Source organism: Monopterus albus, unplaced genomic scaffold, assembly GCF_001952655.1.
Source record: "Monopterus albus unplaced genomic scaffold, M_albus_1.0 scaffold372.1, whole genome shotgun sequence".
In the NCBI taxonomy this organism is placed as follows: Eukaryota; Metazoa; Chordata; class Actinopteri; order Synbranchiformes; family Synbranchidae; genus Monopterus; species Monopterus albus.
The window spans coordinates 77,295-87,990 of record NW_018128252.1 but is presented as its reverse complement, the minus strand read 5'-3'; the positions used below and the strand labels follow the sequence as shown (position 1 = coordinate 87,990).

General features: G+C 39.3%; 2 protein-coding genes across 2 annotated transcripts; one reads left to right on the top strand and one right to left on the bottom strand.

Moving 5' to 3' along the window:
- The first annotated feature begins 920 nt into the window (after positions 1-920).
- pole3 (polymerase (DNA directed), epsilon 3 (p17 subunit)) lies at positions 921-5,094 on the top strand. Its single transcript, XM_020585632.1, has 4 exons — positions 921-1,347; positions 3,345-3,430; positions 3,588-3,706; positions 4,653-5,094. Exons 1-4 carry the CDS (start codon positions 1,282-1,284, stop codon positions 4,847-4,849), a joined length of 468 nt encoding a protein of 155 aa, XP_020441288.1. The 5' UTR covers positions 921-1,281; the 3' UTR covers positions 4,850-5,094.
- A 1,801-nt stretch (positions 5,095-6,895) lies between these two features.
- Positions 6,896-10,696, bottom strand: rpl12 (ribosomal protein L12). The gene is made up of 6 exons (XM_020585630.1): positions 10,528-10,696; positions 8,487-8,560; positions 8,035-8,133; positions 7,793-7,874; positions 7,610-7,696; positions 6,896-7,050 (listed from the first exon to the last, which is right to left on the bottom strand). The coding sequence occupies exons 1-6, from the start codon at positions 10,562-10,564 to the stop codon at positions 6,932-6,934; spliced, it is 498 nt and encodes a 165-aa protein (XP_020441286.1). The 5' UTR covers positions 10,565-10,696; the 3' UTR covers positions 6,896-6,931.

The following is a 10,696-nucleotide window of genomic DNA, read 5'->3' as shown; positions in this document are numbered from 1 at the left end:
ATAGCATGGTGCGGTCTGCAAGCTGAGGAAACGTCAGTATCCTGGAGTGCTGCCCAAAGCTACAGAAGCTTAAACTTGGTGGGTGTAGAACTTTGCCTTCCTTGCATAGCATACAGAGTGGTTTACAATGTGTGAGCTGTATCACACCACTGCACGTGTGAGGATGACAGCTACCATGGAAACCACCTTAATATCTTTCCCTCAGCAAATCCTGACCTTCTCCACTTTGTAGTGAAGGTGTAAACTGTGCTGGAAGTCTGCCCAGGCAAGGTTTTTAATATTCATCTGTACAGTGCACACAAGTAGTAGCATTATCACTTCAGTGTTGGCCCTTGATTTTAATTTCTCAGTGTGTTTAATGGGATAATTCATCTCTAGCCACTTTAGAATACCAAATAACCTACAAACACACTGAGATGAGCTGTCTTGTCATCACAGTGGCTTCATTTTAAAGGATAATATAAACACATTTTCTATATTTTACTATCATAAAACCCACTGGTTCTTACTGAAGACATACATTTCATTTATTTAAATCAATGGCAATTTTTTCAAACAGCTGGCCACTATAGTTTTTATCAAGCAAGAGGAAATAATGCATTTGTTGGGGACTATTTTTCAGTGGTGAATGAGGGTGAGCATGAGCATGGTGTATATGGAACTGGTTTAAAATAAACAAGCATGTGTGTGTGTTTTCTAGGCAATGAAATAATATGCCATCCAGCACAACAGTGTAGGCTGCTGTTTTTAATATTTTTTAACAAAAGTGGAGCTTTATGGCACAGAGGAAGGAGCTATATCAGTCTTTGGATAGAGATATTTGACTATTTATAACAAATGTAGACAATTACTATAAGACTTCAGTAGGAACCCAGGGGTTTGAAGCAAGCTTGAAAATGTTACGTTAATTACGACAGAATTATTCGACGTAGCTACGTCACTGGGACGTCAGAGGTCGAAGGTGAAATACGACGAAGGAGGGCTCGTGGTGGGAAGATTCGCGGGAAACGTCTTAAAACAAATCGGTTCTGATGGACACGCCAGTGACTTGAAACAGTTTGTGATTTAACCGATCGACGAATATAACTTGCAGCAAACCGAGCGACCTAATTAGCTACTGTAGGTAACTCCAGGCTAACACAACATCATCAGCGGGCGCTACTCAGTTAGCTTAGAACTAACCAGCTTCGGTTACGGCCATTTGTTGTTAGCCACGGCCGGTAGAGTTAAAGGTGACTTCACGGTGAACAGGATTTGAATACTCGGTAAACAGTGAGTGAAATGGCAGAGAGGCCAGAAGACCTCAACCTTCCCAATGCAGTGATCACTCGCATCATCAAGGAGGCGGTGAGTGCAAACAAAAGTTATACATGCTAAAAATCTGGTTTTATTTATCTGGTGTGCTCAGATTTCCCCTTAACATCTCAGAAATAGCTCAGGGTTGAATAAATACAGAAATTCTCGGCTTTTTTTTTTAGTTACTAGCAAACATGAAATGAAAAATAATTTAGTTCTTAACTTCAAGTAAAGTAACGTTATAGGAAAAGCATTTACTTTACTTCCAGCAGTGGTGGAAAGTACCAAATACTGCTCCCTTTGAGGTTATTGTGCATTAAATGCTACTTATACAGTAGCTGTTCTTGTAAAATTTACTAAACCAACGTTACATTTATTCTAAAATGACTTTACAGATTAAGATTTTGCATACAGATATGACAAGTTAATACAAGTACCCATAGTTATAGATTCATCTACAGTGTGCCCAACAATATATAAAGCAGTTAAAAGCAGCGTCACCTGAATACAACATAAAGTGCTGCATACACAGGCTATCTGCAGATTTTTAAATAAGACATTTGACATTTTCACTTTTAGATCAGCAACATTTTGACTATGCTTTGATGACTAAACCCTACCTTGTAAAAATAATTGCCAAATGAATCAGTAATGAAAATAACTGTTAGCTGCTGTCAGGAGTAATAAACTATAAACTACAAGCCTGACTGGCAATGGTGTGGTACAGAAATCTGGGTCCTGTACATTTGCAGTCTCAGCGGGCCATTTTCCTTCTGTCACATGTGCACAAATAACGAAATCAACAAGTGTGAACCCATGCACCTGTATTTTATCTTATTTTCTCGACATATCAAGTTCAAAGTTCAAAGTGTTTATTTGTCAAATGCACAGTTAGGAAACGTGTTTCCCTGTACAATGAAATTCTTACTTTGCCATCCACACGAATGCCACAAAATACAAATGAAATATAAAGTAGATAAATAAATAACACAAAATCTAAGGCACTTTAAGCAGCAACAGATGCAGCAATATAGTAGAAAAAAATATACAAGAATATGACAATGTATGCTGCATGGGAGCAGCATGTGCAGCAGTCAGTCATATATACTTAACTGAGATTTTACAACATATTTTTTTAAGCCCTTCATTAGACCTTGGGCATTAGCCAAGGGTAGAAAACCATTGTACTTAGAAAGAATTGCACTATTACTGTACTTGGTAATAAAATAAGGCCTCACTGGAAAAATGTTTTGTTTGCAGAATTGAGGTGAATTAGAAACGAGTAGATGCACATGCTGTTGCACCATAGATGTGGCATAATAAAACTTTTCCTTAATAAATGAATACTTCTTACACCACAGGCTATGTGAAGACTTGCTCTTTCAGGGTTTATGATTGTTATTGAACAACAGTAAGAAATTTTAATAATTACGTTCAGCTGTAGTTCCTTTTAATGGGCATTTGTCATTTTGTGACTTTATACACTTGTCAGTTTATCAGGTTAGTTAATTCAACACTCCTGCAATAAATAATCCTTTATGAAGGTGATGATGTTCAGTTTTTGTTACCTCCGCCAAGGAGGTTATGTTTTTGGTTTTGTGTGTGTTTGTTGGTTACTAGGATTATGGACAAATGCCTGGATGGATCATCAGCATACGTGGTACAGACATTGGCGAGGACCAGGCCTAGAAGTGATTATGTTGTGGCCGAAAAGGGTCAAAGGCCAAGGTCACAAAAAATAATGAAAAATATCACCAAAACAAAATTCCCATCTCTATCATGCAGCATAATTTAAAAAAGAAAATCATATCTTTGTCAAAAGTTTTCAAATCATATAAACCAGAAAAAAAACTGTATTAGACTGCATTAGTTTTAGTGTGGTGTACCTGATAACCTGCCAATTGAGTGTCTAATGTTCTGCATTTTTTATGAAGATGTTCTAGTCCCTGAGAAAATAAATACATTTCTCATCCAGCCTGTGATTTCTGATAAGTGTTGTATGTACTGTAGCTTTGAGATAACTCCTCCGCACCGTTTGTTTTCAACAGCTCCCAGATGGGGTGAATGTGTCGAAAGAAGCAAGAAGAGCAATATCCCAAGCTGCCAGTGTGTTTGTTTTGTATGCAACCTCCTGGTAAGAAAAAAAAACACACAGCCAAGTACTGATTCACAAAATTCAGTTAGATTGAATTGCTGTCATAACTTATCACAACTTAGAAAACAAGAAGCAGCTGAGTCAAAGTCTTATAACTTCAGTGCTTGAATTATTACTTCTGTTGACCTTGTTACAGTGCAAATAATTTTGCCATGAAAGCCAAGAGAAAAACTCTGAACGCTGGAGATGTTCTGGCTGCGATGGAAGAGATGGAGTTTGAACGATTTCTAGAGCCTCTCAGAGAAGCTTTGGAAGGTCAGTACATCAGTGAATACTCACAGGTTTGAAGAAAACTTAATCCAGAACAAACATTCACATTACTCCTTCGGTCTGATTTCTGTAGAATGCTACCTTTTGGATCAGCTGAGATAATAAAGAGGTACTGACAATGTTTAACATTATGAGATGGCATGAGAAATGTAGAGAGATGCCACTGTCAGAATGTGATGTTAACAGTTAGGTTTGGCTGCGGCTAATACAGCAAGACAACATCTTGGTTCTCTGATAACTTGACTAGATTATATTTCAGATCATCTGAAAAATTAAAAAGATTCTGATATATCAAATGTTATGGGACAGTGGGAGACAAGTGGGAGTATCAACGGCAAATTAAAATGCTATGTTTGGCCTGCTAACGCTCCAGTATTAGTAGTTGAACTGCATGCAAACAGCCTGCTACTAATAATCCATTCTCCCTGATAGATTACGTGTTGGACCAACTGAGAAAATGTTTGCTCTGGGCATATTTGAATATTCATAGAGCCTCGAATACAGAATGAGGGGTAAATGCTGAGTCCTAGTACAGAGTTTCACTGAACCTTTTTTTTTTTTTAAGGAAAAACTGTTAGACTATATATTGTTTACTTTGGAAGTAATGCTACATCAGAAACACATTTTAAGACATAATCTGCATTTTTGATGTTTAGAAAGGCTTAAAAAAAGGCACCACTCTCCAAATCCAAACTCTTCAAATGGTCATTTTTGAATTATTAGAGCCCCATGTACATATCTGCAGCATGTAAAGAAATCCAAGGCTATGCAGACCTACAGTGCCAAGTTGATTGCTAAACTTTGACAGGGGAATCATTGTTTGGGGGAGCAAACGGTTAATAAGAGATAATGATGTAAAATATAATGAACTCTTAGAAGTCATAAATTCTAATGTTGTATACAGTTAATGATGGGCGTTTGTGTTCCACAGTGTATAAGAAGGGCCAGAAAGGAAAGAAGGAGGTGTTGGAGCAGAAGCGCAAGGATAAAGAGAGGAAGGCCGACTCTGAAAATGATAAGAGCAGGGAGGATGAGGAGGAGGAGGAGGAAGAGGAGGAAGAGGAGGTTGAGCGCATGGAGGAGGAGCCTGAAGCTGAGAATGAAGCCGAGGAGGAGGTGGAGAACTAAGGACATTTCACCATAAAGCTCTGACATGAATGATGAAATGCACTCTTTCAGCTCCTCTGAGGTTACCACTGTCTGGACATGATGTGTTTAAGTGATGCTTGGTCATCATAGCACCGCCATGAATCAAAGCACTTCTACAAAGTTGTGATGACCTCAGAGGAGGTTACATGTTGTCTTCCAACCAAACACCTGACAACGAACATCCAACACAAAGCACAATGAAACCACAACCTATGTCATATACATCCCTATCTTTGTCTTTTTTGTTAAATACATTTTCATATACCTGTATCACATTTTGATACAAACTTTTTTCTGTTACAAGATTTCTTAAGAGTGAACAATATACAGCAGTTGGTGGTGAAATGATTATATTGAACCAGTACTTGGGTAAATAAGCTTTTCAGTCAATTTGCCACTGGAGGGAGTGAGAGCATAGGCAGTGTCCAGTTATGAACAGGCATTGCTGTACATTACCTGCGCTAGCTTAAAACTGAGAAATATAAAACACAACAAAGTGTTTTTCTGCAAAGCGCTTTGTTAAATGAACCAAGTTAGAAAAGTTCACAAATGATAAAGATTAACAAGAACTTTGCCAAAAGGAAACACAGTCTGAAGTTGGCAAAATGTTGGATTAAATCAGGAAAGATCTCATTAAAAAAATCAGGAAACCAGAATCGGACAACATTCAGCGTCAGCTTTTGGTACAAAAACCACACTGTAGTTTTGAATCCAGCACTGTGGTTGGGTTTTCAGTTATAACAAGGTGCCTTTTCCTGTGATGCATACAGCTTAAACAAATGCATTGAACAAGCTTGTAACAGGTAAGTGAGAAATCCATGAGGAAAACTATTTGTCATATCAGATTCACACCAAGAAAAGTACACAACACACTTGAGGCAGTGAACTACTGTTGGACTCCATTACATTATACCCAGTACAGATAGCTGCATCAGCGTTCTTAGCCCATTTTATGTTTATGAACCATTTATACTTTCATAGAGTGGTATGTGATTTCTTTCAATAAATATTTTGTATGAAAAGCAAAACTGCACTGACTTATTAGTGGTTGCAGATGAAGACGGCTGTGCTCAATGTCTGCATGCCCACCTGAGTCCTCCATGTTATCTTGACGGTTTGACAATCTGGACTGTTAGTCCTTCAATGGGGCTGAAGATTAATCAGGAACTCTACAGTGACAAGCTTTTAAACCCCAACTTGAAAGTGCAGCTTACTGGCAGCAATTTAGTTATATTGAACATGCATGGAACAATTTGTTCACATTGAGATGGACTACTAAGCAGCCAAGGGGCTGTAAAGGAATTCAGTTTTTAATAGATGGACTGAATTATCCATCATGGTGCATTTAGTACTCATTGCATCTTTAAATGTTTCCTGCAAAGATCAGGGTTTCTGCACATTCAACAAGTTCAGGCCAAGACCAATTTAATATTGGTGAATATGACTTAAAAACCATAAACCAGAACCTTTAAGGCATTTCCCTCCACTTTTTGCTGCATTGAGTTTGTATTGACTGGTTTTACTCTACCAAATGGAACATTACTGTATCAGGGAATGACTACCAGGAGTGGTGAAAGCCATCATTTATATTAAACAATGGTACAATGTAATGTTACAAGTAAAAACCCTGCAGACAAAATTTTAAATACTTTATATACTGAAGGTGTCAAAAGCAAAAGCATTTATGACCTTTTCAGTGTTTTTGGATGTGTATTACTGATGCTTTGTGTAAGCAGCGCTGTTACAACTGAGCAGAATGGAGCCAATGACTATATACTATTAGGTTATTACTGATAAAACCACTAATCCCATAATTTTCATACAAAATGTTAATCTGCAAAAGAACTGTATTTAGTGCCACAGCCAAGTGAAAATTAGCAATTGTCTCAAACTGTAATAATGTCAAGTTGGACAAAATCCAAAACTACTTAAATACTTGAAACTATTCCTTATACTGATGATCAGTTACAGTTGCCTTTAGAACCAGACAGTGATTTCAGAGTTTAAAAAGGTTAACACAAGAACCTCGATGTGAGTAAAAACTTTATTTGCATCTTTCATTTACTCAGATGGGCATTCAACTTTGCCACTGTTGATGTCATCAATGACATCATGTGGAGGACGACCATCAATGGTGCATCCAACAGACTGCGCGGTGCCCAGGATCTCCTTGATTGTACCTGAGGAAAAAGAAATGAGAAAAAAAAAAAAAGAACTTTTGGTACCCGCCAATCACCGTCTTGATGTCACTACAAGAACATTTAATGTTGACTGAGGGAGACGTTTACATTTACCATGTCCCAAGCACTTTTTGTTAGGGTCTACAGTAACTTAAAAAGTTACTGCCATGACTTTAATGTGGGGACAGTCCAGGTGACAACAACCTTAAACTGATGTGGGATTAAATCCACATTTATTAATTTGGTCGATAATGTGTTCCAGACTTTACGGCACAGAGCAGTCCATTAGTTTGGGCAGCCCTGTTTCCTAAAGCTGGGTCAGTCTGTGCCTCCACTGGATTATACTCAGTCACTGACAGACAGGTATAGTGGCGGAAGGCTGAACAGTAACAATACTATAGATGGTCAAAGAATGGCCACCAAATAAAAGATAAATACCCCAAGGCAACATCTTGCTTATCATGGCAGACATGAAAAAGCTAATAAATACAGCTAATGTTAGAAATAAAAAATTGTCTGGGGCTGTTCAAATGCTCTGGGCAAAATTCTTATGTCTTACCAGAAAGCTCCCTGGCGATGGACCGAGGCCTCATGACGCGAGCAATGCTCACAATCTCATCAAAAGTCACACTTCCGCTGTGCTTAACTGGAAGATAGGAGTGAAATGTAGCCAGTTCATATCATTCCTGGGTTGAAAATAAGGTTTGAAGTACTGACTTCCTACTTAACAGCAGTTACTTACTGTTCTTGACCTTCTTCCTGTCACGAGGAGGCTCCTTCAGAGCCTTGATGATGAGAGCAGATGCAGAGGGAACCACTTCAATCTAGAAAGGAAAAAAAAAAAAGTGATTAAAACAAGCAAACGTACAGCCAGTCATCCCACTGCCTCCGCAACACTTTGTGTCTGTATGCACAGCAGGCAGGAAGGAGTTCATGTCCGTGAAGTGTGACTGAGGGGCTCATACTGCAGATATCAGTACGTACTGCTGCCTGTCTGTTCTGGATGGTCAGCTTCACAGTGATCCGCAGGCCCTTCCAATCACCGGTGGCCTTGGCGATGTCATCACCAACTTTCTTGGGAGACTGGTGCAAAAACACAAAAACACTTAAAGCAGCAAATACAAACAAAACCAAAGCCTAAATGACTTCACTCAGACCAGTGCTGAGATTCACAAAACTAAGATGTTAGTTTACAGTTTTCAGTAGCTCATACTCTAAATACAATCATTCATTATTAAGTTTTAGAGCAGCATCCAGCCACGATGTGTTCCAGACTTTTCGGCACAGAGCTGTCCATTAGTTTGGGCAGCCCTGTTTCCTAAAGTTGGGTCAATCTGAGCCTCCACTGGATTATACTAAGTCACTGACAGACAGGCATAGTGGCGGGAGGCTGATACAATCTGTGCTGAAACAGATGAATACATTTTAATACTCACCAGACCAAGAGGTCCAATTTTGGGGGCCAGGGCTGAGGTGGCACCAACTTCTCCTCCTGTGCATCTCATATAGACTGCAAGACAGAGTAATTCACTTAAAGGCTTCATCTGATGACATTTCCTTACTCTTGCACATTGACAAACACCCACTGACAAAACGGAAATATTAACACTTTATGCAAATGCAATACAACTTCTAAGAAAAAAAGAAAAAGACCCAGAACCACTGCCAAGACTATAAATGGCGGATCATTAAATCATAACTCAACCTATACAGTGAACAATACATTTGAAATTCCAGTGGAGTCTGGCACAGTATGTCCAAAATTTTGACAGTGAAACAACCACAAACAAGGAATTTCACAAAAAGGCTGTTCTAAATATCATTTTCTAGCATATTCCTCTCCTGTTCGAATTAAACCTGACAGTAAAAGAAAGTTGCTTTCGGCTTTTCCCGTTTTGAGGGGTCGCGACAGCGAATCGTCACACTGACTCCCCCCATGTTGACATTTGGCACATTTTATGCCGGATGCCCTTCGTGACACAACCCTGATTCAAACCCGGGCCAGAGCGGGGAGAGTGCTGCGCCTTAACCACTAGCCTACCAAATTAAACCTGACAGTACTAGGTGATAAAACATGTTTTAGAAACTTTAAGGTTTGTGGTTATCCCTATAATATGGCAAATATATACATCAAAATAAAATTTAAGCGCTTTTAGTTGCCTCACAATTTATGCCGATCAGCCATAACAGTATGACCACCTGCCTAATAATCAATGGAACGGTTGGTTGGCACTTGCCACTCTGCAGCTCTCTGCATCTTCTGTGAATCGCTTTTGTTCTGGTTAATACTTTCAGGAAGACCACAAATTCATCTGTCATGTAGTAATACATGTTAAAGGAGTGAAAATTGAGGACAAGAGAAAATTCTGACCAGTTCAATAGCCTCCCACACTAGACATCACCACTAAAGCCGCTGAATGTTACTCTTCATAAGGACCAACGTACATTTTCAACCAATTTAACAAAAATTCAAAACAAAATGGAACCTTTAGGAAAAAGGTGAAATTTAAAAGATTAACCTACAGTAGGTCAACCTCATCATCAGTGAGCCTTGGGCGTCCTGACCCTTTTGCTGTTTCACCATTTGTCCTTCCTTAGACACTGTTTGTAGGTACTAACCACTGAAGACCAGGAACACCCAACAAGACCTGTAGTGTGAGAGATGCTCTGACCCAGTCATCTACCCATTACAGATTGGCCCATGTCAGTCACTCAGATCCTTACACTGACCTGCTTTTCCTGTTTCCATCAACTTTGACTGAATATTAACTTGCTGTCCAATATACCCCACACACTGACTGGTGCCATTGTAACGAGGTGTTATTCACTTCATCTGTCAGTGATATGTCATGTTATGGCTGATCAGTGTATATCAATATTCAGATTGATAAAGGGCATTTCATTTGCTGCAACCCTACACTGCAGTAATTGACCCTATGGACAAAACATGTCTTGTACAAAAGGCAATTAAATTTCAATAGAGGCAAACTTGACAAGGGTAATGCGAGTGCTACATGAATTTAGAATTGACTTAATACCTAACAAGCTGAAAACTAAGTATCCCATCAGTACAACTGTAACAATTAAGTCCAGCAATAACCAGACTGTTTAACAGTACACCTTTAGTGGCGAGTCAAAAGGCCAAACCCCGTATTTTACCAACGTTTGTAAAGCTAATGTTAGCATTACTATTAGCAGCTAGCAGGCTTCCCCCACGTGGGATCCAGGGGAATTGCCTGAAACTGGCTAGTTTTACTTAACCGGTCACAAATCTACTAATATCATCCGGTAAGCATATTCAAGCCTGCAGACAAAATAAACTTCCTTTGCCTTACTCATCACGTATCGTGCCCGATCTTTACCGTTTTTTCTATCCCATTGTGAGAAAGACAGAAACGGGAGCAGCCAGCACTTCACGACTCCATCTTGGCTGTGAACAAGCTCCAGTTTTATTACCCACTTGACTGAAAAACATACCAACTTTAATCTCGTTGGGATCGAATTTAGGAGGCATGTTGCTGCTGTGAAGGTTGAGCTGACTTCAATTTGAGTGGTGAGGGTGTCGGATGAACCCAGCTTCGGGACGACCGATTACTGTTGCACCTTCACCGTTAAGCGGAACCAAAAGGGACTGATTATAGGCCGA

Coding starts and splice junctions, on each gene's coding strand:
- pole3 (XM_020585632.1), top strand. CDS start 1,282: ATGGCAGAGAGGCCAGAAGACCTCAACCTTCCCAATGCAGTGATCACT. Junction 3,431..3,587: donor GTTTTGTATGCAACCTCCTG/GTAAGAAAAAAA, acceptor ACCTTGTTACAG/TGCAAATAATTTTGCCATGA. Junction 3,707..4,652: donor TCTCAGAGAAGCTTTGGAAG/GTCAGTACATCA, acceptor TGTGTTCCACAG/TGTATAAGAAGGGCCAGAAA.
- rpl12 (XM_020585630.1), bottom strand. CDS start 10,564: ATGCCTCCTAAATTCGATCCCAACGAGATTAAAGTTG. Junction 8,561..10,527: donor TCCCAACGAGATTAAAGTTG/GTATGTTTTTCA, acceptor TCTGTCTTGCAG/TCTATATGAGATGCACAGGA. Junction 7,051..7,609: donor CATCGCCAGGGAGCTTTCTG/GTAAGACATAAG, acceptor CTTTTTCCTCAG/GTACAATCAAGGAGATCCTG.